At 39.0% G+C, this 27,958-nt stretch overlaps 1 protein-coding gene and 1 long non-coding RNA gene across 3 annotated transcripts in view; one reads left to right on the top strand and one right to left on the bottom strand.

The window, feature by feature from the left end:
* Positions 1 to 611: 611 nt before the first annotated feature.
* LOC143681216 (uncharacterized) lies at positions 612 to 15,046 on the top strand. The gene is made up of 3 exons (XR_013174473.1): positions 612 to 796; positions 2,151 to 2,249; positions 12,947 to 15,046. It is a non-coding gene; the product is annotated as an uncharacterized LOC143681216 (long non-coding RNA).
* MRPS31 (mitochondrial ribosomal protein S31) overlaps positions 10,114 to 27,958 on the bottom strand; it is a 43,218-nt gene continuing 25,373 nt past the window's right edge. For both annotated transcript variants that reach the window (XM_077158027.1, XM_077158028.1), the window contains 3 exons: positions 27,083 to 27,156; positions 23,782 to 23,925; positions 10,114 to 11,469 (listed from right to left, as the gene is read on the bottom strand). In XM_077158027.1, coding sequence (XP_077014142.1) covers positions 11,240 to 11,469; positions 23,782 to 23,925; positions 27,083 to 27,156 — 448 coding nt within the window. In that variant the 3' untranslated portion in view covers positions 10,114 to 11,239. The remainder of the gene's footprint in view (positions 11,470 to 23,781; positions 23,926 to 27,082; positions 27,157 to 27,958) is intronic.

The following is a 27,958-nucleotide window of genomic DNA, read 5'->3' as shown; positions in this document are numbered from 1 at the left end:
TTCGGCAGCTTTCCTGCTACAACAACAGGACGGATTAGTTGTGCAGACCCTGCGGCGCACAGAGCCCAAGACGTCCCGTCCAGAGAAGCAGCTTGCTGCCGCTGGTCAGCGCGGCTGGAGCCCGGCCGGGGCCTGGCGGCGGCACCGGCTCAGAGCCTCACGGGCCGGGTGGGGAAGGGGCCGCCCTAGAATCAAACCCACGAGGGCGGGGAGGCCTGCAAAGGCGGGGTCGGCGGCTACGGCGCTCCGACCCCTGCGCGCTGCCCTGGGGCGCTGCGGCGAGCTGCAGCCGGGACCCGCGCGAAGTCCGGCCTCGGCCCCAAGGCGAGCGAGAGGCGGCTGCCCGGCCGCGGGGGCCGCGGGGAGCAGGAGGCCTGGCGCTGCGGGGTGCCGGTGGCGTGCGCACCCCGCCCTGGGCCCGGAAGGCCGGCCCCTGCTGCCCCGGGCAAGGGGGCTGCGACCCAGCCGCACGGCCCGGCGGCGCCTACGGCCCCTCAAGTCCCTCCCTGAACTGATCCTGAGCCGCCCTCCCTGGCCTCCACCGCAGTCCTGGGCCTTTACCCGAGTTTCTGCCCCGCCCCCCAGCCACGCTGTGCTTTTCGGAACAGCGTTCGGCTTTAAGCTCTGAAGACGTGCGACCGCGCCCCTTTCCCACCCAGGGACGCGCTGGGGCCGGGCGTTCCTCCGAGGCCTCGGGAGTGAAGCTGCGTCAGTTCAGGACAGTCTCCAGAGTGGGCGGACTAGAGGACTTCTTCCTGGCTTGTTCTAACGTCTCGTGGTCAGAAAGAGATGCACGGTAACCTCAACCCTAACCCTAACCCTAACCCTGTTCCTTTACCTTGCCCCCACCCGCCTTCCTCTTGCTCGCCACCTGCTGGTTGAAATCGGGAAGTGCAAGCAGGTTGCAACTGTTGGGGGGGGAAGCCCAACGTGAGGGGCCTCAGGGTCGCCACCTGCTGGGAAGATGTTGGTAAGTGCAGGCTGTCCTAACTCCCTATCTGCATGTTATTTTATTTTCCTGTATTTCAATTTTCCCTTTTTGAAATATATTTTTCTATATATTTTTATTCATAGTATAATTATTTTTTCATTCTTTTATGTTTTTTATTTTTATAGAAATGTTATGTTTTTATATTTTTATTGAGTATTTTTTGTTTCTTAATTTGCTATTGACTATTTAAACTTCAAACCCAAACCTGAATTTTGAACCCGGAAACTGAACCCGAGCCCAGGACACTGGGTGGGACTTTGATGGACCTTCTGTTTATTGGCTCTTGACATTCGCCTCCGGCGACAATGGATTCCTTCCCTGAGCCTCCACGGTGTGTTTGTATATGCCTAACAGCTTTTGGGTTCTTGAATTTTTTTTTATGATGTTCCCATAACTGCTGAGAAAATCTTGGGGCCTCCCAGTTGGACTTCAGCAGTTCTCATTGGTACTGCACAAAAGGCAATGTGATATATATGGCCACTGAATTTATAGGCTTGGATTCAGGGACAACAGAGACTTCAGTGATATAAAAACAGACTTTATTAGGAAAGCAATTAAAAGATTATTAAAGGATTGTTGGAAATGAGACATAGTTACATCACCAGATGGGACAGCACCAACACCCAAAGAAGGGTGCTGGGGAGTCTTGGACACAGCATTTTCAGGGTCCGACTGGACAAGTACCAATCATAGCATCTTCCTCTGGATAAGATTCTCTTTCTTTCTGATGAGGCTCTCTTTCTCATGAGATTCTCTTCCTTCTTCTAAGTTTAACTGCTTCTTATATGCCGTTAATATAGTATTTTCACACAATAGTGGCTGGTTTCCAATTAGCTTACGTGACCCGGCCCAGGTGGTCCTCTAGGAAGTGACGAGGAACTGAGAAGAGCTTCCTGGGACCTAGATAACTTTATCAAAGTACGTCTCCTTCTGGGAGGATGGCGGTCCCTCCCAGCTAAGGTGCACGTTTCAATAATTTATTACCAAGGTCACACAGTGGCAACATCAGTGAAACAGAACAGACTCTACAAATTTAGTTTTCCCCTTCAGTCGGTCCTTAGAGCCTGATCCGTTCATGGTGTAGGCCATGATCATTTTGGGGATAAATTTAATAATAAAGGGCAAGGCATTATATACTTTTTCTTTTTTACATGGGCAGGCACGGCACCAGGAATCGAACCTGGGTCTCCGGCACAGCAGGCGGGAACTCTGCTACTGAGCCACTGTGGCCCACCCTGCATTATATACTTCTGAGCAGGTACAGATTTAAAAAAGGAAATCATAATAGATAAAAACAAAGAAATTCAGTATAAAGATGTGTCATTCACATGGTTTGGGCATCATGTAACTGGCACAGCAAGAGTATTTATTAAGAACAGGCTCACCTACAGCAATAGTATATATTAATAAGTTCATCTGATCTGGAGCAAGAAAAGAAATATCACCCAGCCAGTATAACATTCGCATAGTCTGGGGCAAAAAGACAAGATTTCCCAGAACATATGTTAGGAGGCCAAACGAACACATTACCCAAAAACATTACCCAGCCAGTAAAGTATTTCACTTTTACCCTGGCTTGGAGCCGAAACACAAAAAGAAAAAGCAGTGTTCAATTAGTAGTATGAGATTGATAGATGAAGCAGAGTATGCAGAACTCCAGGCTGTGGCTCGCACTTTGTAGAGTTTCCTGTTAAATGTTTGCCAAAGAGTATAATGGGAGGAGAACAAGCAACAGCGTACAATTAAAGATGCTATTATAGCGGCTCAACACCACACGCCAGGTACCAATGAGCGCGGTCCACCACGACTGCAAAGGGTGTTGGGAAAGGGTGGTATGACTTTCACGTCCTCATCTATTTCTTGAAAAGCATTTTTAACAGAATCTTGACTATCAGGGATATATACACAACATTCTACATGTATAACAGCACAAGTGCCTTTTTGAGCAGTTGTTAGATTTCGCCAAGTCCACTTCTGTACAGTGGCTGGTGCTGTTTGCCTCGGGGGCTCCTCAGCGGCACCAGTCGGGGGTCTGGCACAGATCTGGCTGGGAGAGTCGCCATGCCCTCGGGCTAGTGTGACTGTCAGTCATTCCTCCGGCAGTCCAGCTGAAGATGACAAGCACTGTGACATACTTATTTACAAAGAAACAGTTGATGAGTGGGCAATGTTTCTACATTGTCTCTTTTTAACATAGGTTACTAACACAGTATTATTATTTTTCTTTGCTGTTATTTCAACTGCCCCTGGCCTGAATTGACTGTTTCTTTTTTCAGACCTTAGAGCTAGTTTTGATATCATTGGAGCCAAATTCTCTTACATGAGTTATTACATTAGGAGCATGATTTAGCTTTTCTCAGTTTCCTTTTTATAAGGAATAATTATTAACTGCCCTTAAAATGGGAACTGTTGTCATTTTGGATTTGTAAAAGGAATCCATAATATAGTGTGATAATATCTAAGGTTTTACAGGTATTTCCTTGGAGGGCACGTTGGTGTGCACAGGGAACAAGTGCTCCAGAGTAGGTGTGTACACAGGTGCATAGGTATTGACACCCTCGACTACTAGGCAATGGTCCATTAATTTGAAAGCATCTTTTTTACAAATTTCACACTGATTTTTAATCTGATTTAAAACAGAAAAAAGGTAAATCAATCTCTCTGGCTTGTGCGCCTAAATGTCCAGATTGACAATGCACTCGTTGAGTGACAGTGGAGTCTTCTTTGGTAATGATACCCACAGCAATTTTTGCCAAGGCGTCTGCTGTAGCATTATACTCACATTTGGGTGAATTTAGGGTCGAGTGGGCATCTATATGAAAAACAGATACATTAGTACATTGAACAATTTACCATATTTATTTTTTAAATAATATTTTCCCATAATTTCTGTCCAGATATTTCCCAACTATTCTATTTGCAGATAGGCATCCAAGTAGTTAATCCATGACCACTGCCCATAAATAGTAAATAAATGACATTCACTTCCTTTTTCTTATATTAAGGCTTGATGCACTGCTTTTAGTTCTGCCAATTGATTATTACCTTTTTGTCCTGTTATTTCATTTCTGTAATCAGAACTGAGAAGGTCTGGTTAAACAAATTATTATTCTGTTGTTTAATATTATGTAGATCAGTTATTGACAGGAGACTAGAAATGTCTTAATTTCTATAACATTTTCTAAATATTTTTATGCGACCTAAAACATATCAAATGAATTTTATTTTTAGCACTTCATTTTTACAAAGTTAAAGAACATTTTTTTTGCAACTGTTTAGAATAAAATTATATATTTTTAGGGTTTGACTTTGAGAGAGCAAAATGTTGAAAGTTGTCAGGTGTGAAACAACATTTGGTTCCTTACATAACTAAAGCTGAGGGAAAGAAAAACTTAGCCTTTTCAAACAGTGAAATGATTCATTTTTCTTCACAGCCAAAGACATGATAACGTTAACATAAGGTACAAGAAATTATTTTGATAAAACACAGACTCTCTGCTTTTTACACTGATTACTTTAAAAAGACATAACTTTACATTAAAATAGACTAACAGTCCTAGAAAACTTTGTCACTTTAACAGAGAGAAAACTAAATTTCAGTTTTGCATCAGTATATTATTTGATACTAAGGCTTTTAAAAATTTTAGACAGACCCATCAAATTTTTTCCCAACCTTGACCATAATTTCCTTTTCTACAAACCTTCAGCAACTTATTATATTTATTTAGGCTTTGTCTTACATTTTCTTCATTCTGTGAAAATTATTTATTTTATCTTAGGACAAAATTACTCTCTTTTTCCTTTTTAAAAAATACGTCCTTTATATCCTTCATACTTCGGTCATTAAAATGATTTTGGAAACTGTCTTCAAGCAAACATTTCACCACATACAATTACGATCAAAATCAAATTTGTCAGAATAATGTCAAATACTTAAAATGCTTTAGTCAATGCATATTTGAAACTTTAATACATGATTTTTATTAAGAATTAATGGCACATATAGATATTATATTTGTTTTCTAAAAATTATGCTTTTTCAAAGTTTCATGATCACTATATAATTTTTTAAAAGCTTGAATATAAGGCGCCTCATCTCATTTGTGGTTTCTCTTACAAAATGAATCTAATGATAAAATGCTATTGAAGTTTAAAGTTTTATTCTTAGGCTCCTTCTCACTGATGTCCAATTTATACAATGATCAGGCAGCATTATAACAAAAAATAATTTTCCTTTTTTTTGTTGTTTTCTTAGGCTACTTCTCACTGATGTCCAATTTATACAATGGTCAGGCAGCATTATAACAAAAAATAATTTTCCTTTTTTTTTTGTTTTAAGGGGGGGTGGACCCCTCCAAATTTAGACTAATTATTCAAAACATAACTTAGAGGAGACATAGCTGGCACATCCTGAGAGTCTCCCATGGCAAGGCAACACTAACAAAAGTCACGAAGACAAAACATCAAGATAGAAGTTTTTCGAAGTAAACAGATTTTTCAACTTAAAAGTAAAGAAATCTGTGAAGACAAAACATGCAAACAAGGAGTTTCTCAATATTAAATGGTTTCCCCAATTCAAAAATATAAAATACAAAACCAAAGGGGAAAACAAACAAACAAAAAAAACCAAAGGGGAGCCACAAATCTCGAGTCACAGACAGTGGGTCTCAAAGCCCACCAAGTTCATATTAATGAGCCAATTAAATAGTCTCTGCTGTACGAGCAGACTGTCAAAGTGAAAGTAAATACAGCCTGAGTGGACTGACAAAGTGAAAACAAATATAGATCAGAAGAGACAATAGCATACCCTTACCTAGCCCAGGGAAAGTCTGAACTTTAAAATCTGCGTGAAGGTGATTTACTGCAAGTGCACTTTACAGCGAACTGGAGAAATCGTTCCCAAAACCAGTTCAATGTGGGGATGTAACAATGTCAAGTAAATACTGAAAAGGGGTTATCGAATCACAAATTTCCAAATGTCTTATAGCATTAGAAAGTACAAACCAGGGAGATAAAATGTTCAAATCCAAAACAGGATTCGGCATACAAAAAAGACATGAAACCTGAAACTTTAAATCTATCAAGAATGACTCTAACAAAGTATTACAAATATTTAGAAGAGAAATGAGGCATAGTTACATCACCAGATGGGATAGCACCAACGCCCAAAGAGGCACTGGGGAGTCTTGGACACAGCATTTTCAGGGTCCGCCTGGACACGTCCTGAACAAAGCATTGTCCTCTGGATAAGATTCTCTCATTCTTTTTGATGAGGTTCTCTCTCTCCTAAGATTCTCTTCCAAGTTTAACTGCTTGCATGCCATTTATGTGGTGTTTTTACATAATAGTGGCTGAATTCCAATTAGCTTACATGACTGGGGCCAGGTGGTCCTCTGAGAACCGGCTAGAGACCAAGAGGAGTTTTTTGGGACCTTGATAACTTTAGCAAAGAGAGTCTTCTGGGAGGATAGCCAGTCCTCCCAGCTAGAGTGCACATTTCAGTAATTTATTACAAAGGTCACGCAAAGGCAACATTGGTTGAACAGAACCCACTGTGCAAATGCAGTTTCCCTTTCAGTCAGCCAATGTGAAAATTAGGAAGTTCTGTTGTGCATCGCATGTCCTCAGGGCTGCACGGGGCCTGGGACATGTCCCCTGAGGAAACACCGGCATGGCAGCAGTGGCCGTGGACGTGTGACTGAAAATTGCTGGAGGAGTACGTGTTGATGCCCAGGTGAAGCGATTTAAGTCAGAGACGGGATCCCATCTCCACGGCCAATTGGGTCGCTGCATCTGGTGTCACAGGAACAATGTAGCATCTTAGTGTGTTTGAAGGAAATTCCAGCTGTCACCCTATTCTTAACCCTATCCTGTATTCTCTAACTATAAACTTAAACCTGATCTTCTCTCATTCTACCTCTCACCCTGAATCGACAGGCATGCACTGGATTCTGGCCATTTGATCCATGCACTTCATCCTAAAATAGGGCAATCCTGTGTCTGGACATCTATTTAGAGTGTCCTGTTGGATTTGAAGATATACAGCGCATCCTCCAGGCAAGCCCGAGAGCAGGCACATGCCACAGGAAGGCACCTGTGCGGTGGATCACTTTCCCCACCTGGGGCCCAAGGGTGGGTGAGAACGGCTGTGCTGACCCCAGGGCGTCCTCCCAGAGTGTGCTCCCACGGTGTCCTGGCCTGAGGGCTCAGCTGGGCCACACTCCAGCAGCCCAATGGTGCCCAGGACCACCGTGTACCATGGGGACAACCACCCATCAGGGCAAAGATGCCCCAGGGGAGCTCCTGGACAGCATGACCTGGTTCTGGCCCTGGGGCAGGACTTGGAGTCCCTCCCAGAGGTTTAGACAAGCTGGGAGCTAGGGGCTGCCTCGGGGGCCTCCAGGCACAAGGGGTCTGGGCACTAAAGGGCACTGGGGATACTTGGAAAATCCTGAAAAATATACAACAAAGCTACTTGACCTAATAAACAATTTCAGCAAATGGGGAATTCAAGATTAATGTACAAAGATCAGTAATGTTTGTATAAGCAAATAATGAGACAAGGAAAAAATTCCATTCAAACACCTTTCTGGGGCCACCCCGACACTCCTGACCTCCAGACACAGTCTAAGCATCTTGGGGGTGGGACACTGACCACCAGCACCGGATGTGACTGAGGCCCCTCTGGGCCATTCAGGCCACCTGAGTCCAACTTATGGTCTCCCTCACAGTAGCTTTAGCTGTCGCCCTGTCTTCCCTTGAAAAAGAACACTCCACCTCTTCCTCACCCTTGCCCTAACTGCACATGTGGACTCCTGTCCAACATGTGGGAGGGTCAAACCATAGGACATCAGTGCCTGTGGGCCTCCCGTGGGTCTGACTGGCCCTTTAGGTCACTCTACCAGGAAGCCACAAGGTGGCCAGAGCACAGGCCCTGCCCTGGGGCAAACACAGCTGCCCTCGGGCCCCAGCTGGGTTAGTGATCCACAGCTCAGGTGGCACAGGACACAGTGCATGGTATGGGGACGTGGGTTGCAGGGTCATGAGGTGTGGTAGGTGGCACAGGGCACAGTGGGGTGCAGGGTGGAAAGGATGGGTGGGGTATGGGGCAGGCACAGGGAAGGAGGCAGCTGATATCCCAAGCTAGTTGCTGCAGCCAAGCCCACTCACCCCGTTCTCTGCATTCCAATTCCTTAGTTTATTAAGGACCTCCCTATAGAGTGTAGAAGACCCTCTCAGATCACTCGCACCCTTGGTCATTTTTCTTTCACTTCTCTAGTGAGATAGAGGAGGGGTGAACTCAGCCTATTCTACTCCACCATCTTCCCATAAGTCCTCAGAAGGATTTGATTTTGAGTTCCCATTTGTCTATTTTTTCTTTCGTTGCTTGTGCTTTGGGTACAATAACATTTAGGAAGCTGCCTCCATTATTAGGTCTTGAAGATATTTCTCTATATATTCTCCTAGGAGTTTTATGGAATTGGCTCTTATATTTAGGTCTTTGATCCATTTTGAATTAATTTTTGTATACGGTGTAAGGTAAGGGTCCTCTTTCATTCTTTTAGCTGTTGATATCCATTTGTTGAAAAGACTATTCTGTCCCAGTTCAGCAGGTGGGGGATCTCGTTGAAGATCAGTTGACCATAGATTTGGTGGTCTGTCTCTGCATCCTTGATTCAATTCCATTGGTCAGTTGTTCTTTGTGCCTGTACCATGCTGTTTTGACCACTGTGGCTTTATAATAAGCTTTAAAGTCAGAAAATGTTAGTCCTCCCACTTTGCTCTTCTTTTTTTAGGCTATCTTTAGCTAGTCAAGTTCTCTTTCCCTTCCATTTGATCACTAGCTTTTCCAAGTCTTCAAAATAGGTTGCTGGGATCTTGATTGCTATTGCATTGTATCCATAAATCAATGAGTAGAACTGACATGTTAACAGCATTTAGTCTTCCTATCCATGAGCATGGATATGTCTTTCCACCTATTTAGATCTTCTTTGATTTCTTTTAGCAGTGTTCTGCAGTTTTCTATATACAGGTCCTTTATATCCCTGGTCAAGCTTATTCCTAGATACTTCATTGTTTTAGTTGCTATTTTGAATGGAATTTTTTCCGTGTCTCCTCAGACAGGTCATTATTTGCTTATACAAACATTACTGATCTTTGAACATTAATCTTGAATTCCCCATTTGCTGAAATTGTTTATTAGGTCAAGTAGCTTTGTTGTATATTTCTCAGGATTTTCCAAGTATCTGCAAATAATGAACATTTTATTTCTTCCTTTCCTATTTGGATGCCTTTTATTCCTTTCTTCAGCCTGAATGTTCTAGCTAGAATATCTAGTACAATGTTGCCCTCTTCTTTTGAAAGGTAATTTGTATTGTATTCCCCCTCCAATTAGTATGGAATGAGGTAATGAAAAAGAAAGCAAGAAAAGAAAGGGTATACACATAAAAAAGCATTAGCTATGAATCCAGATATATAACTGTAAATACAAGTTACTAACCATATTTAAAATAAAAAATTTTAAGTTCTGTATGTACTTGAAAATATTATATTCTGTTGGAGTTTTTACATATGATCAAGAGATAATCATTGATCTGTAAGTTGATATGCTTTATAAGTAGTAAAAACCTTTTACCATTAACTACCCAAAGATAGCCATGACCCATTTTTTCCCTTTTCACCTTCTAGAAATGATTGCCTATGTTACTTTCTAAACCTTATCTCTCACATTTCTTTTCTTTGCTACTCTCTACCGCATCGAGTTTTTGATCTATCTTCTAGTGTCAAGTCTGCCAATAAATTCCTTCATTTTTATTTTTTTCAAATCCCCTTCTCAAGTTCCCTGCTGTATATTTTAGTCTACTTTGTACATATTTTATATTCCAAATCTGAAAAGCCAAAGGTTTAATGGCTTTATGAACCTGAATCTATTGTCTGTTGTTTATGCTGGTGAACACGCATGATGATTTGTCTCCTGTTGTTTTGTAACCTGAAGCCTGGGTTTTGAAGAAATTATTTTGAATTATTCTTTTAGGATCCTCTCATATGGATTTGTGTCACACTGCCCAGGAACATAATAGAAAATCAAAGTTCTGCCTCTCAAATGAAGACAACTACCAGAAGGGATTAGCAAAAGCTCTTTATTTTTATGAGGTTACATGTCTACAGTGACTTAGTATACTAGTCAGGGTTCTCCAGAGAAACAGAACTGATAGGAGATACCTGTAAGTATGAAATTTATAAAGGTGTCTCATGCAATTGTGGGAATGGAAGAGTCCAAAATGTATAGGGCAAGCTGTGAAACTGGCTGATCCAATGAAGAGTCTTGAACAATTCCACAGGAGAGACTCTCTGGCTGAACATACAGTGAAAAAGTCTCTCTTCTCAGGTGGTGCAGTGGTGGCTCAGTGGCAGAATTCTCACCTGCCATGCTGGAGACCCAGGTTCGATTCCTGGTGCCTGCCCGAGCAAAAAAAAAAAAAAAAAAATCTCTCCTCCCCCGTAAGAGTCTTCAACTGATTGGATTATCTCATTGTGGGCACATGCCCACAGTTGATTGCAGATGTAATCAGCCACATCTGCAGTCAACTGACTTATGATTTAATACAGCAGCCTTCCAGGTTTATACCAGCCATGAAATGTCCTCACAGCAACAGCCAAGCCAGTGCTTGCCTGACCACACAGCTGAGCATCACCATCTGGCCAAGCTGACACCAGAAGCTAACCTTCACACCCAACCTAGGCAAGACTAGTTAATTTAGTGTGAAATAGAAAATGTAAATATATGTATTTTCAGGTAGAAACAGGTATGCACGTATAAATGAATATATTTTTCTATGCCTATAAATCATCTTAAATGTTATAATAAGATAGCACTCTAATATCACTTCATTATCAGGTAATAATTGTACTCCAAAGAAATACGATCAATGAATGAAAAGTTATAAATGCCTTTCCTCCATGCATGAGAATATATTTCAGTTGCCATCATATATTTTTAAAAATTTGAATGATTATACTGTTCAAATTGGATGCAATCATTATTATGAACACAGCAAAAACTCTACTAAAATTATTTTATTTAGCAATAGTACCATATCCAATAGCTTGAAATAAAAATTTATATGGGGTGAGCCATGGTGGCTCAGCAGGCAGAGTTCTCACCCTGCCATGCCAGAGAACTGGCTTCAATTCCTGGTGCCTGCCTGTGCAAAAAAAAAAAAAAAAAAAAAAAAAATTATATGGCCTTCAATTGAACCGTATGTCATTTTCTTTTAGAATGTCCCTCTTTTCATTGAAATAATTTCTAAACCACTCTATGTGCTCCACCTTCTGTTTAACACTCAGGTATGGGTTTTTTGAAAGGCCACACGTCACCAGCTCCATGAAATGGCGAATTGGTCCTTGTTTTGGAAAATCCTCCAGGTATTTATCCAGAAATATGTGTTCGTGAAATTCTGAACCATCATCATCAAAACCTAGGAAATGAGAAAAAATATATTACATTATCATCTTGAATATAAAACTTACATCATAAAATTCAGCATTAATGAGGTAGTACAGTATTATGATTAAAGGTGTGAACCTTAGAGGGAAACCTCAGTTTGCCTCCCAATTTAACAACTATGTGACTTTGGGCAAATAAATGGACTCTGAGAATTAACTTTCTCCAGTATCAAAATAAGGATCAAACGGTACCTTCTTCATGGAGTTTTTCTAAAGACTGAATAGATATAATGCCTATAAATGTTCTTTTACACTGCCTGGTATAGTATTGTTAAAAGTGTAGCTGCAATTATTGCTGATTTTTTTTTTCAAAGCACAGAGTAAGATTATTGAACTAAAGCAGTATACATACAAAGCAGTGCCAAAGGGTATTTCTGTGGAAAAGGGATGGACTCAGGGAAGAAGCTAATATGGCTGTTTGGGACAAAGGGAGGTTGTAGGGGGATGTTAAAGGTGAGGATATGTGAGTCATGAGGGACTCATATGAGCTGTGACGGGGATGTGACTTGTCTGGAGCAGGGTGTCTTTGGGCCATAGACTATTAATCAATAACTCTTACAAAGGGGACATTTGTGTAAGGCTGTGGCTGTTTGGTAAAGTTTAACAGACTTGCTGGAATCAGTTTAACTTTATATTAGTTTTTCTTTCCCATCAAGCTGAAGTCTCTGTCAGCACTGCTAGGGACCTTTGGCATGTCAGTTCACCTCAGTTGCCCTCTGTTCCTTCTTTGTAGTTTCCAAGGTAAAATGGGAGTTCAAGCAGATACAGATGGCTAGTAAACCTATTTGCCATTCCAATTTCACCAACAGATCTGGGACTGATAGTCACTCAAGTTGTTAACTTTACCAAAGGTTTTTATTTCTTCATGTTGCTTTGAACCACTGTCAAGCGTCCTTTCCTTCGTCTGAAGAACACCTATCAGCACTGCCTGGAGGGCAGGTATACTGCAATGAACTCCTTCAGCTTTTGCTTTTGTGTGCCTTAAACTCTCCCTCAATTCTGAAAGAAAATCTCACCAGTTATAAAATCTCTATCTTCTTTAACAGCATGTAAGTTTTTAAACCCACTGTCTTTTTTGCCTTTCTGGTTTCTGATGAGAAATCTGCACTCAATATAATTGAGCTTCCTTGTAAATATCTTATTCCTTTTCTTCAGCAGCTTTCAGAACACTTTCCTTGTCCTTTGGATTCAATAGTTTCATGAATACATGATGGGGTGTACGTTTTTCTTCATGGTGAAACTGTTTTTCTCTGGGTTCTTGGGTGTGCATATTCATGTATTTTGCAAAGTTGGCAAGTTTTCTGTCATTTCTGTGAATATTCTTTCTGCCACTTTCTTCTCCTTTTGCCTCCTTTAAAGCACATATTAGTACACTTTGATGATGTCTCAGCATTTTCTCAGTCTATTTTCAATTTCATGATTCTTTTTATTCCTACTTGTCATGGTCAGGTTCATCTGTCAACTTGGCCAAGTGGTGGTACCTGTTTGTCTGGTTGGGCGAGTGCTGGCCTGTCTGTTGCAATGAGGACGTTTCACAGAATTAAATCATCATCACATCGGCTGCATCCACAGCTGATTCCATTTGTAATCAGCCAAGGGGAGTGTCTTCCGCAATAATGAGTGATGCTCAATCTAATCACTGGAAGCCTTTTAAGGAGGATTCAGAAGAGACAGGCTCTCTTCCTGCTTCGGCTGGTGAGCCTCTCCTGTGCAGTTTGTCCAGGCCCTCCATCGGAACCGCCAGCTTCACAGCTTGCCCTGCGGATTTTGGACTCTGCGTTCCCATGGCTACATGAGTGACTTTTATAAATTTTATATTTGCGAGTGTTTCCTGTTGATTCTGTTTCTCTAGAGAACCCTAATACACTACTCCTCAGCTTGACTCATTTTAATTGCCTTCTCTTCATGTTCACTGATTCTTTTTTATTCCTGCCAGCTCTATCTAATATTGAAACCCTCTTGGGGATTCTAATTTCAGTTACTGTGGTCTTCAACTCTAGTAGTCATGTTTGGTCCCTTTTAAAAATTTCTATTTCTTTATTAAGGTTATTAAATTGTTCACACATTCTTTTCCAAGTATATTTTAGTTATGCTCTGTATTTTCCTTTAAATTCTTGAGCATTTAAAATTTTTTTTTAAGTGTTTGGTATGTCCACATTCTGTTCCTCTTAATTGGCATTTTCTGAAACTTTATCCTTTTCCTTGGGATGAACCATCATTTCCTGTTTTATTTTTAATCTTGTAATCATTTTAACATACTGTATATTCTAGTATTAAAAATGTTACCTCTGGGATTTATTCCCCGAGATTCCTGCTTCTTGATTTTTGTAGCTAGCTGGTGATATGACACACATTTTCTTGAGTGTCAGTCCTTATTCCAGAAAGGTCTGCTCAAGGGAAATGAAAGTACAAGGTCCTCCTTGCCTGGGTTTTGTTGTCCTGGGCTTGTGCTTGCTATTTGCTCTGGAGTTCACCTTGTTTACAGGAGCTTGAATGCTCTTCAAGTATACAGACCTTCCACATCTCCAGGTTAGTTAAAGCAGATAAGCCTATGTTCCACGCTGCTTTCCTCTAGTGTTTCTCTCAAGCTGCTTTCACCTAGGGGGAAAATACGGGGAGGGTACATGCTAGAAAGGAGTTACCCAAGTCAGTCTTTCCCAGCTGAAAAAAGACTCAGTACCCATGAAGAAAGACGTCATTCCTCAGCTCATCCACATCTCACCAAACCAGATGAGTAATAAACCAAAATAGGAAAATCATTTATCAAAAGCAGAAACAATTTTTTCAGGGAGAAAGGATTTCTTGGGTTTTCCTCTAAATACACTGCATTCTTTAACTGCATTGAACTAAAGGACAATTAAAAGGTTACTGATGACATCAGCACTAGTAAACTGAATGGATGAATGTCATAAAAGCCACTCTATGGGAGTGATATCATCCACATGGTGACCTAAGACAGAAACTGGAAACCTCACTCAGAGAGTCAACAAAAATAAGAGGACAATTCTCACTTTTTCAGAATCTGAGGAAGGGACAGACTGGATAAGGATTCCGCCAGAGTTCCAAAGCACTGCCTCCCCTCCCTGCTCCCCGCAGGCTGTCGCCAGCGCACAAAAGCCTGACGAATGCTTTAAAAGACTAGAAGGAAATACATTGAGATGTAAAGAAAGTTTTTATGGTATAGTCAGGTTATAGATTATTGTTTTTTTCCTGAAGTTTCTAAATTTTCTATAATGAGCATGTCTATTCTAAAATATGCATTGGTCTTCTTGAAAGAAATAAAATAGCATACGCTCAGAGAATTTCAAGTACTATATTTCATACAATGTATAAAATATCAATTGTAAGGCTCTCCATTACTCACATTCTATGAAGAAAGGAAAAAAAACACGTACCAATTAAACCATCTAAATGCTTTTTAGTTGATCTTCTGGTTCTCCTTCCCACCTTCCCTACAACTCTAAATACAACTAAACACTCTAGAAATAATTCAACAGAAAATCATAAAGGGACTCTGAAAAGTGGAATGAGAAAGATGGGCTAGTTAGGAAACACACACTTAAAAGAATGATATCACGATGAGTTCCCTAGCTTTAACTTTTATCTACCACAGCAGCAGAACTGGGATCGGGGAGAGGCCTACAAGAAACTGCCAGGTGTAGACCAAAAAAAGAAAGCAAGAGTCTGATTTCTTTGGTCAAGGAACTGGGAAAGGAAAAGAAGAGTCTGATCTCTTTGGCCAAGGAAAGCCCAGCAGGACCTTTGTGGACAGATCCACGCCAGTGCAGTGGAGGCCTGACCTGTCCGTGACTAAGCCCTACCCCACACTGCCTCACCTGCTGATGGCAGGCAATGCCTGAGAAGGCCAACCTACCTCCCCACTCAATCCCTAACAGGGCAGATCCACTCTGCCTGCGTTCAAATCACCACCGTGAGAGGCCAGTCCACCCTAACCCACTGAAAGTCCTGGAACCATCTGCTCACAGTAAAGACCTCTGTGGAGCTCAGGAGGGTCCACCAGAATCTTTGTTAACTCTAAATGTGGCAACTGTCTGCTAAAAGAGAACATTTAAACAGAATCTACAGTTGCCTAACATAACTTTAATAACCACCTTTTATGTCCAAATTATAGTTTGCCAAATAATAGAATGTTAGGCTGTAAAAAGGCAAGTAAATAAAAAAGGTATATAGAGTAGAAAGGAAGAAATAAAACTCTCTCCTAATTTGTAGATCACATGATTTTAAAACGAATCATTAATATAATAAGGGTTATAAGATACAAGATCCAAATGTAAAAATAAATTGCATGTTTATATACTAACAATGAATATGAAGAAGTCAAAATTAAAGCAATACCATTTATAATCACTCCAAAGGAAACAGAGTGCTTAGTGTGATGGTTAGGTCAACTTGGCTAGGGAATGGTGCCCAGTTGTCTGCTCAAGCAAGCATTAGCCTGTAAACTGCTAGGACATTTCATGGACTTAAATCATCAGGAAGTTGATTGTATTTATGGCTGGTTATATCTACAATCAACTAAGGAGCGAGCCTTCAGCAATTATAGTCATTTAATCCAATCAGTTGGAGGCTTTAAGAGAAGTGATGATTTTGGCAGTCAAAAGAGAGAACCTTCATCTCTACTTCAGCTGGCTAGTTTCTCCTGGGGAATTCAGTGCACACATTTATCAGAGTTGCCAGCTTGCAACTCAGAGTTGCCTGCCCTACAGAATTTAGACTTGTGTATCCCCACAGTTGTGTTCAGACACTTTTATAAAATCTCGTAATACTTATGGATATCTCCTATTGGCTCTGTTTCCCTACAGAATCCTAACTAATACAGGAATAAATACATATAGGATTGGAATGTTAAAAATTGGAAAAAGCTTGATTTTTTCTTTTAGTATCCTCAAGAAACTACCATCTCTGGGTGTTTCACACCACGAAGTTAGTTGCCTAAGTTGGCCAAATGGCTTCCTAAGTGACACTTCTGTGTTCACTTCAATAGCATTCAACAGAGGTTTTCAAGGGGCAGAATAACCAGTATTAGCCTGTCTCGGAGAAATAAAACTTTAAAGACCCACCTAGTAAAAGATACCAATTCTCCTCAAAAATTGATCTCTGGGTTTAATGTAATTCCTATCAAAATCCAAGCAAAGTTTTCAGTATACACAGGCAAGGTTATTTTAAAATTTATATGGGAACATACAAGCTGTAGAATAAACAATACTGAAAAAGAATAAAGTGGGAGGAATAACTCTCCCCAATATTAAAGCTGGTACTGGCAAAGGGACACAGATCAATGTAACGGAATAATGAACCCAGGAATTCGTCACAAAATGCCCAATTGATTCTTCACGAAGGTGAATAGATATAAATGAAGGCTATTCATTAGTGGGTCTGTAAGTAATATTACCATATTGAAGGTGAACATGATTGAAACGGGTTGCTGATTAATATTACAAATATAAATAAGTTCTTGCAAGAACTACTTCAAAGGCATGAATCTTGTACAAGCAGTGTGTAATTTCAGGGTATAAGGGGAAAGCTGCTATTGTATGCTATGGGCTATCATCAACAGTATCACAGCAATACCAGGGGTAAATAATGGGGGAGAATAAGAGTTAAGGGGACGTTTGGGTCTTCTGCTTGGTAAGGGTATGTTTAGTGTGTTTATCAGTCATTTTTCTCTTGGGAATAAAGAAAATGTCTAAAATCAAAAGTGCTGATAGATTGTTGCCATTAGACATTATACATGATGCCCAATGGATGGAGGTTGCTGAAGGTACACTGACTGAGAAGTAGAACGGCAAATGATGTTTTATACATATGACTGAATACTGTGTTGCTATAAAAAGGAACAAGGTTGTGAGGTATGCAATGCTGTGAATGAATCTGTGGGATATTTGGTGAGGCAAAATAAGTCAGAAACAAAAGAGCAATGTATAGTCTCATTTAGAAAACACTCGTAAGATAATTGGAGTCTAGATTGTAAGCTCTTAGAGCAGTCATACTTAGTCCAGAGTAGTAAAGGCTATTTCTGCATTTTGAGAGGCTGTGCCATATATGTATAACCTGGTATTTACAGATAAGAATGAAGTTGATCAGGTCAGGATTAAGGTAATTCAGAAAACAGGGGTAAGGAAGACACTGTCTGTCTTCACTTACTCTATGAGACCAAAGGAAGAAAGGTTTATTTTGTCCAGAATTTACATTTTCTGTAGCACCTAATCTAACTCAACCTGTCTGGACAGATCATTTAAATAGCCCAAAAGCATGGGGCCCAGAATAAGAATGATGGCCTTTAATCTGTGTATAGCTTAATATAATGCCCAGAGTATATTAGACAGATAATCAAAATGTATTGGCATAATCCCTTGAAGGATGGGAGAATAAATATGAAACTATTAAACTTTACCACCAGGGAAACCCCTGATTTTATGATAAACCTTAGGGACACCCAAATCAAAAGGCCAAGCTCTTGATCTTGAGGCTTGTTCTTATGAGGCTTATTTATATAGTGGAGAAGCTAAGCCCACCTATAGTTATGCCTAAGAATTTACTCCAAAGGCCCTCATTTGTTTCTCAGATGTGGCCTCTCTAAGCCCAACTCTGCAAGTGAAATCAATGCCCTTCCCCCTACGTGGGACATGACATCCAGGTGAAAGTTTCCTGGGTGGCATGGGATATAACTCCCAGGGATGAGCCTGGCCCTGGCTCTGTGGGATCAACAATGCCATCCTAAACTAAAAGGGGGGAAAGAAGTGTAGCAAATAAGGCATCAGTGGCTGAGAGAGTTCAAGTAGAGTTGGGAAGCTACTCTGGAGGTTACTCTTAAACGCAAGCTTCACTTAGACATTGCTACCTATCACAGTTTGCCAAACCCCAACCAAAACCATTCTTGCCAAACCTGAAGAACACCTAGGGCATTATATAAGATTCTACAAAGGTTCCACGCCTTAGGATTACCTTTCAGAAACCTACAATCTCCAGATGAGTCCCTAGACCTGATAAGTCCTGAAATGCACAGGGGCCAGCCTCTCTAGAACATCAACTAGTTCTATACCCTTATACCATATTATCGATAGCCGTTCCCAACATGAAAAAGTTAGAATGGCCATAGACCAAATACCCCTAAAGAGTGGGAGAAAGATCAAAGGCGATAGTGGGGTTATACAGAGAAGGTAGGTTTTAACAAATGACTATAATTGCTGAATCATTATATTGATATTTCCTTTAGTTTTTCAGTTTCTTGGAGCAGCTAGTAGTAAACCCCTAAAATTGTGGAATTGTAACCCATGTCAAACTCTGAAATCTGTTCTACAATGAACTGCTACTGTGTTCTTTGAAATTTATTGCTTGTTTGTATATGTTATTTTTCACAAAAAAGAAAAAAAATTGATTGTGATGATAAATGCACAGAGTTAAATGCACAGCTATATGATGATACTGTGATCCATTGTATACTTTGGATAATTACATGGTATGTGAATATATAACATATATCAACAAAATTGCATTAAAATTTTTTAAAAAATGCTAAAGGATAAAATGGTTGGAATACTGCCTATATAGTAATAACACTGAATGTTAATGGATTAAACTCCCTAATCAGATTGGCAGAATGGATAACAAAAAATATGATGCATCTATATGCTATTTTATAAGAGACTCATATAGACTCAGATACAAATAGGGTGAAAGTGAAAGACTAGTAAAAGATATTCCACATGAGCAGTGATAAAGAAAATGAGCTGGAATAGCTACACTAATATCAGACACAATAGCCTCTAAATGCAAAAAATGTTATGAGGTTAAAAAGGACATCGTACATTAATAAAAGGGCAATCTACCAAGAAATACAATAAATATAACCATGGTGCTCCAAACTACATGAAGCAAACACCGGCAAAACTGACACAGAAGGTGTCTCTACAACAATAGTTGCAGACTTGAATACACCACTCTTATGAACAAAACATTTAGATAGAAGATTAGTAAAGAAACAGAAACTTGAGTAATATGACAAATGAATTAGACCCAACGGGCATATATAGATCATTGTGTCCTACAACAGCAGGATATACATACTTCTTAAGTGCTCATGGATCATTCTCCCGGGTAAACCACATATTGGGTCACAGATCAGGTTTCAATAAATTTGAAAAGACTGAAATTATACAACCTGATTAAAAAAATGGGTAAAAGACATGAATAGACATTTTTTCCAATGAGGAAATGTGAACAGCTAAAAAGCACAGGAAATGATTCTCATCCTCACTAGGTATTAGGGAAATGGAAATCAAAACTACAATGAGATCTTTTCACACCTATAAGAATGGCCACTATTAAACAAACAGAAAACTACACGTGTTGGAGAGGATGTGAAGAAATAGGAACATCACTCATTATTTGTAGGAATGTAAAACGGTACAGTGTCTGTGGAAGCCTTAGGAAGTTAAATATAAAACTGCCATATTATCTGTCAATCCTGCTATTAGGTATACACCCAGAAGATCCTAAAGCAGCAATGTTAGGAACTGACATTTGCACACTTATGTTCACAGCAGCATTATTCACAAATGCCAGAAGATGGAAGCAACCCAACCGTCCATCAACTGACGAATGGATAAACAAAATGTGGTATATACAGACAACGGATTATTCAGCTGTAAAAAGGAATGAAGTCCTGAGGCATGCAACAACATGGATGAATCTGGAGGACATTACATTGAGGGAAGTAAGTCAGACACAAAAGGAAAGATATAATCTCAATAACATGAACTAAATATAATGAGCAAACTTCATGGTGTTAATATCTAGAATATAGGTTACCAGAAGACAGAATGAAGACAGAGAATGAGGAACTGATGCTCAATCTGGGCAGAAATTTTTTAAAGGTGCTTGTAAATGGTATGTGGAAATGGACAGAAGTGATAGCAGAATATAACTGTATGTGCAAATACAATGTTGAATCATGGGTGTGACAGTGGCTGAAAGGGGACATTTAGGGTTGTGTATGTTTCTGGAAGGAAAGTTAAAGGATGAAACAAGGGACTGCATAACACAGCGAACCCTGTTGTGGATGATGTTGCTAATAGTACAAATACAAGAATGTTTTTTCCATGAATTAGAACAAATATATGTCACAACTAGCTGTTGGTAATAGGATGGTATATAGGAAAAAATGTACCTAATGCAAACTATGGACTATAGTTAATAGTAATATCTTAAAGTTCTTCCATCAGCTGTACAATGGTACCACACCAAAGCTAAGTGTCATTAATAGGGGAGTATAAGGGACATGGGGTTTTCTTTTGGAGCTACGAAAATGTTCTAAAATTGATTGTGTAATGTAAGCACAGTTCTGTGATTATACTGAAACTAAAAGCCACTGATTGTACACTTTCAATGAACTGTATAATATGTGAATGAAACTTTAAAAACAAACTGGAAACCCAGATGTCCTACAATAGGGGAATGATTAAACTGTGGCAACTCATACCATGGAATATAACTCAGCAATAAAAAGAAACAAACTATTGTTGCATGAAACAACCAGAGTAAATCTCCAGAGAATTAATTATGCTGAGTGAAAACGTCAATCCCTAAAGGTTACATACGGTATAATTCCATTTGTGCGCATTCTTGAAATGGACTAGTGGCTACTAGGGCTCAGGAACTGGAGAGGGGAGGAAATGGCTATCAAGAGGCCAACACATGTGGCCCTTGAAATGACGGATCTGTCCCAAGGCCACCTACCCGGCTGTGATATTGTACAAGGCTATACAGAGTGTCACCACTGGGGAGACTGGGTGAAGGGCATAAGAGATTGTGATTATTTCCTACAACTGTATGTGACTCCAAAAAGATCTCAAAATAAAAGGTTAAAAAATGTCTTATCACTTTGAATTACTTAATCCTTTCTGAAAATGACCACGTGAGAGGTCATCACAGAACATCCCCCAACTAACCTGCCAGCAAAACCAAAAAGAAAACCCACAAACTCAGAAACAGTTACAACAGAGTTGTTTTACAAACCACTGTTTTGGGGTGGCTTGTTACACAGCAAAAACTAAATGACACAATTGGTTAAGGCATTTTTAAGACTTCTTCACATTCAGAATCCAATTCTTTCCAATTAGCTTTTCAACTCAGAATTGTCAGTGGCCCAGCTTTTCACACACAATGCCATTAAGAACCCTAGTAATGCAGCATTCTTAAAAGTGCCCCATTATGGCCTTTAGGATTCTTTTCTGAGCCTCTGATGACCATTGTGCAAGTATGAATCCATGAAACCTGAATAATTGTGTGCAACACAGCTACTTAGAGATTTGGAATTCAAACTGTTACATCAAATTTCTACCCATCTGAATCACTGCACTTTAGAAGAAACTAAAAAAAAAAAGAAATGTAAGTATCACAGGAAAATAATCTAATTAACACCCCCAGAGAGATGATATTCACAAAAATCATTAAAAAAAAGAAAAAGAACAACAACAACAAAAGGGTTCAGAAATTAAAGATATGGGAGCAGAAATAAAAACCCAGGAGAAAGTTTGTAAAGTAAGGTTAAGGAATACTCCCAAAATACAGAACAATAAAAAAGACAAAAGACTTTCCACGTTTTGCGGTCATAGGGTTTCTCTCCCGTATGTATTCTGTCATGTCGTCTGAGTGTACAACAATCAATGAAGGCTTTCTCACTTGTGTGACAGTCACAGGGTTTCTCTCCAGTGTGGTTTCTCTCACGTCATCTAAGATTATGACACTGACTAAAGGCTTTTTCACATATAGGATATTTACAGGGTTTCGCATCAGTGTGTTCTCTCATGTCTAAAACAAGAACCAATTGAAGGTTTTCCCACATAGACGACATTCAGGTTATTTCACTCCAGTGTGAGTTCTCATGTTTTCCCAAGGAAGAACAATCATCGAAGGCTTTTCCACATGTACAGTATTTATAGGGTCTCTCTCCAGTGTGTGTCATCTCACACCTCCTAACACCCTGATATTGACGGAAGGCTTTCCCATACTGCTGACACACACCCAGTGTGAGTTCTCATGCTGTGGACAATGTGAATGAATACTGAGTGAAGGCCTTCCCACAATGACGACATTCATAAGGTTTTTCTTGAGTGTGAGTTCTCTCATGTCAACGAAGGGCAACATAAAAGGCATTCAAAGAGCCGGTAACAAAGGCCTTAGCACTTCGATGGCATTTATGTGATTTATTTCTAGCATGAATCTGCTTATGCTGATTAAAAGATGACCGGTCACTGAGGACTCTTCAAATTGATTTGCTTAAATATGGTTTCTCTCTCATAGGATTTAATGCATGTTGAGTCACTGTAGATATGACTGTGGAATCTTCATCCAATCATTACACTGAAAGGAATTCTTCTGAGTGTGAGATATCTGCTCAACTCTGGTTTTGGAGAAATTCCATTTCCTCTTTCCACACTGTCTCTTCTTGTACCAACTGGGAAAACACATCTGATTTCCAGATCAGACACCCCACTGAGACCAGGTGACTGATATTTTTCAGCATCACTTCTTTGAACAGCTTTCTCTGGGATGTGTATAGCAATGCCCACTCTTTCTGGGTGAAGTTTATAGCTACACCTTTGAAGGTCATTAATTCCCATGGTTGCATGGTCAATAGCTCAGTCGACAACTGTCTTCCTTTGGATTTTCACTCACAACCATACAAGCAGTAGGTGAGCAAAGCTTGGTTCAAGAAGGCCATTGATGTTCAGGGTTTTTCTCTCAACTGGAAAGGCACAAGGTGATGTCAGCTAGCTTTCTCTCCAGGTTTCTCCAACAGCTTCCCAGGGACATTTTATTTCTTCATCTCCAATGGTCTCTGGCTGTGTGGACTCTAAAAACTAAGCTTCCATTTCATTCAAGTGCCTGGTCTTCCAGGATCTATGAGAGCTATGCCCACTGTCACTACCTTGTGTCCATCTCAGCCACCGTGAGAGCTCAAAGCTGCTGCTCATTTGCCATCCCAAGCAATCCGGGGGCTAGCCTAAGCTTGGTTCTCAACACTTTTATATCATAAGATTCATGATGCATTTTTTTCTGTATAATTATATTTCTTCATTTTCCTTACCAGACATCTAGAAGTTAATAAAATTCCAACATTCTTTTCTAAAACAGTCAGGTTTCTTTTAGGACACCATATTTACACAACTTTTTGAAATTCATGTAAATATTTAGACTTTAAAACTGAGTAACTATCAGAAGTAACATCAATTAATTTTACAAAGTCTCTTAAGACCTACCTGCCTCATTGTTAATTGGGAACTCCCACAGTTTCCCCTCTTTTGTCCACTGGATCATCTCTTCAAAACCATTCTGAAAGGGCTGTTGATTTACTGTGGCTAACTGCTTCGCAAATTCCACATCCCAAAGTGAAGGTGATGTCGCTATATAATAAAACACTTCAAGTAAATACAAGTCAACATAAATATATTTCTTTCTAAAAATGTGACAATCAAATCTGAATTGATATTATATTTTCAGACCTTGACACTCATAATTAAACAGTATCTCAATAATGAAAGATCACTCACTAAGGAATAAAATCACAACAAGTGACCTATGGAGCATACTGCAACAATAACTGCCAAGTTTTATCACAATGACAGGTAGTCAGTTCCTGAAATCCCACTGCCCCTTCCACTGGAAAGGAAAAGAGAAATTTGTATTTTGTTTAAGGATGTTTTTAAGAACACGGATAATTTTTATATAACATGATTTTCATCTTTAAACTTCAGCCTGCTTACCTTTACCTTTAGAGTCTGTGAAGAACAGTACTAGTGTACCAACTATCATTAAAGACCAAAGAAGTCAACAAAATTACTGAAACAATAATAATGACAATGTTACTAATGGATATTGCATGCCAATCCATCTTATCCTCACATCCCCCTCTATGAGCTTATTACCACCGTGGTATTAAGCTCCCATCCCTCACTTGCCTTTGAAATTTAAGATGTATGGCGAAGAAGCATCTGAGGGAGACATTCAGGTCTTTTGACTGTGGTGAGTTTCATGGGTACACACATTTTCAAAACTCATCAAATTGTATACTTCAAATGTGTGAAGCTTGTTGTACATAAATTATAGTTTAGTAAAGTTATAAAAAAAAAACTAAATGAGTCACATCAATAACTATTTCTTAGCCATTCTTTTTCCCTAAAATTTTACTTTTTTCCCAAACCTTTGTGATCTATTATTTTTTCTGTGTAATAATGCTTTTTAAATAAACTAGGATCATAGTTTGCTGACCTCCCTTTTCACTTGATAATGGCTACCTTCATGCCCCATTACCTAAACGTATTGTAGTCAGTGAATACCTACTGCTGGACATTCTGATCATTTACAGTTTTCTCTATTAAATGCTGTACATCCATATAGTTACACTTCTGTGCATACTGATGATTATTTCTTCAGAATAAATTCTTAGGAATGAAATTTCTGCGCCAAAGTATAGGTCACATGATTTAATCTTTCACCTCTTCACCTACCTTTGCCAAGCCCCTAAAATGTCCCAACCAATAGCTCATTTCTTCTTCTACTTATGTAAACCTTATTTCACCTGCTTTGCTTTCTGTTTCTATGAGCCTTTTATGTGCATGAACATGCCAGACCACACCCTGATTTGTGGATATTAATAATGTTGACCTAGAATATTTGAAACCAAGGGAAGACCACAGCAGTTAGGTTTAATAACCCACATTTACAGAGTCATCACAACAGTAAGATAACAATGTATTCAAACAGTGTGCACTGGCCAACCTATAGCTCCCCAGTAATAGTGGTGGTATACTTGTTAATAGCTGCACTACTTACTGAATACCTACTATCTTCCAAGTACTGCTCCTGAAACACTTTTCTTAGATTAGCTCATTCTAATCCTTGAGATGTTACAGACCCATTGATAGATGGGAAAAGGGAGGCTCAGAGAAGTTAGTGGAGTAGAATCTTATTTAGAATCCAGATCATTCAACCAAATCTCTATCCATTAATTCACGCTTAATTAAGCTCTCAACTCTAGATTACTCCAGGACAACCAGAAGGGACTACCTATATCTTTTGTTATACTAAGGGCTCTGTGGGGAGTGAGATATGGGAATCACGAGGCAGAAGGATACATTCATTTCATCAGTCGATAAATAATTAATGAATGCCAACTATATGTCAGACATTGTTTTAGGTGCTGGGGAAACACCCATGGACAATTACTAGATTTAAGTTTCCAGTGTTCTATCCTTGTATTTAACTGGGAACAAAAGACCTTCTTTAGACTCATACATGTAGAGCTTGTTAAACAGTATCTCCATTAGAGTAAATTATTGTATAAATTTGAACATTTTCATTATTAGTATATAACCATCTCATAGTCTTTTATAAAATATATACAATTTCAGTGTTTCCTTGCCAGCTAACTTCTCTTTTAGGAATAAAATTTCAGATTAAAGAAAGTAAGCTGGCAGCTTCAAGAATCCAAGTACCTCCCGGCTGTTCATCAGGCTGACAACAGCAGCTGCTCTGACAACTAGTTCCCTTTTGGATGCAAGCTTAACAGACACCACTTCAACAGAGGAAAAAGGTAGTCCATTCTCCCTGATTGAGTTTTATGTTTTCTTTCATTGTACCAAACAGAATGCACTTGTTACAATAAAAAAGTGGGGTTATTTTCTCAGCTTCACCTTCAGTTCAAATGAACAAATATCTATTGAAGGAACTCCTTTTCTCAATGGATATATATCTTAAGGCTCAATTTGATGAAAAAACAGGCTTAAGACTGAAGATTATGAATTCTTACTATGTGTAAATCACTTGGCTAAGTACTATAAGGTATACAAACATGAATGAGCCTAACCCCTAATATCAAGGAGTTTATAAAATAGTGGAAAAATCAGATATTTATATGTGTAACTGATAAAAACATTAAATGAGCAACTTGAGGCTGACCTAAGAATCTACCAAGGTCCAAAAAAGCTAATTTACAACCTTTAGGAACAGAAGTCACTTGTAAGCTGCAGACTATTTATATTGAGAGTTTATTTATCAGTAAACCAAATTTAATGTCAAATAAGAAGCGTTCCTATTTCTCTTCCAATTAGCCTTAAAACTACAAATTTGAAAGATTTGACTTCCTACCCAAACACACCACTCTTAAGTATATTCCCAGAATGCTTTTCTTGCCATCTCCTGAACAACTACTACATTACTTTGAGCGAGTTATTTCTATAAATGTTATCTTCTCTTACTGATAGGGAGCTGCCTATTGGCAGGAATCGCAACTTACTTATTTTTGTATAAGGGTGCAGGGGGGGCAGTTGAACATGGTGATGTTCTAACCCCAAATCTGTAACTATCTATGGCTCTGGCTTCATGTGGCTAGTAGTACATAACTTTCACTGTCTCACAGGATGCAGTATTTGTAGGGGAAACCTGACGAAGACTAGAGAGAGTCACTAAAACACTCAACTGTCATGCCATCAAAACATAATGACGTCTTTAAAAGATGGAATGTTTCTCCGCCAGAAAAATATTACTCTTTTCTTAACAAACCTGTTTCAGGCGCCTCTTCAGCAACTGCCTTAATATCAAAAATATCAAGTCTCTTCCCCTTAAATATAGTTTTCCTAAAGGTAAAAAAGAAAAAAACAAATATTTTAATGAATATTTTTATATACTATCAACTAAAAACTGATGAGGAAAACATTTTACATGAAATATTCAGTGAAGAAATTAAAAATAACTCCACTGAATCACAGCAAATATTATAACTAATTTGCCACGTCTTTAAGACTGACAACTATAAATAGGAAATATGCAGTTGAATGTTTGCTTCATAATACAACAAACCAGTTAAAGTAATTTAATTTCTTCAATATCTAATTGAAAAGATTAGCTTAATTTGCCACAATTTTTATTTGCTCCATTTCAAATTAAGGTTTCATAGAACATAATGTTGTGGAAAGCCATTAAAATATTATAAATTAGACGTTATCAAAGCCAACATTTGTCTTAGTTTCAGTGCAGAAAACACTACAATATTTAATTACAAATTATAAGATTGCACATGTAAATCAAAACATTCTAATTTATAAACCAATCATTCTGCAATTAAAAAACAATTATTACTTTTATTAAAATTTTTTTAAAATTAACTATTGAAATTAATGTCAGAGTTCATAGGTAGTTTTACCTTGTTTATTAAATCAACTACTTAATGCATCAGTCCATACTCATATGATTAAATTTACTGGCAGATTAAAAATCAGTTTATAAACTGGATGGTTAGTTTAAAAAACAATTCTGAATTATTTTCTGGACCAAATTACTTTTTCTACTACATGAAATTAAATGAAGATATGTAAATACCATATTAAAATTAGATTAAATGACCTCAAACCATATAAACTTTCCTCTTATAGGACTTCA

Source organism: Tamandua tetradactyla, chromosome 4 (genome assembly GCF_023851605.1).
Source record: "Tamandua tetradactyla isolate mTamTet1 chromosome 4, mTamTet1.pri, whole genome shotgun sequence".
Classification (NCBI taxonomy): domain Eukaryota; kingdom Metazoa; phylum Chordata; class Mammalia; order Pilosa; family Myrmecophagidae; genus Tamandua; species Tamandua tetradactyla.
This window is presented reverse-complemented; position numbering and strand designations above follow the sequence as displayed.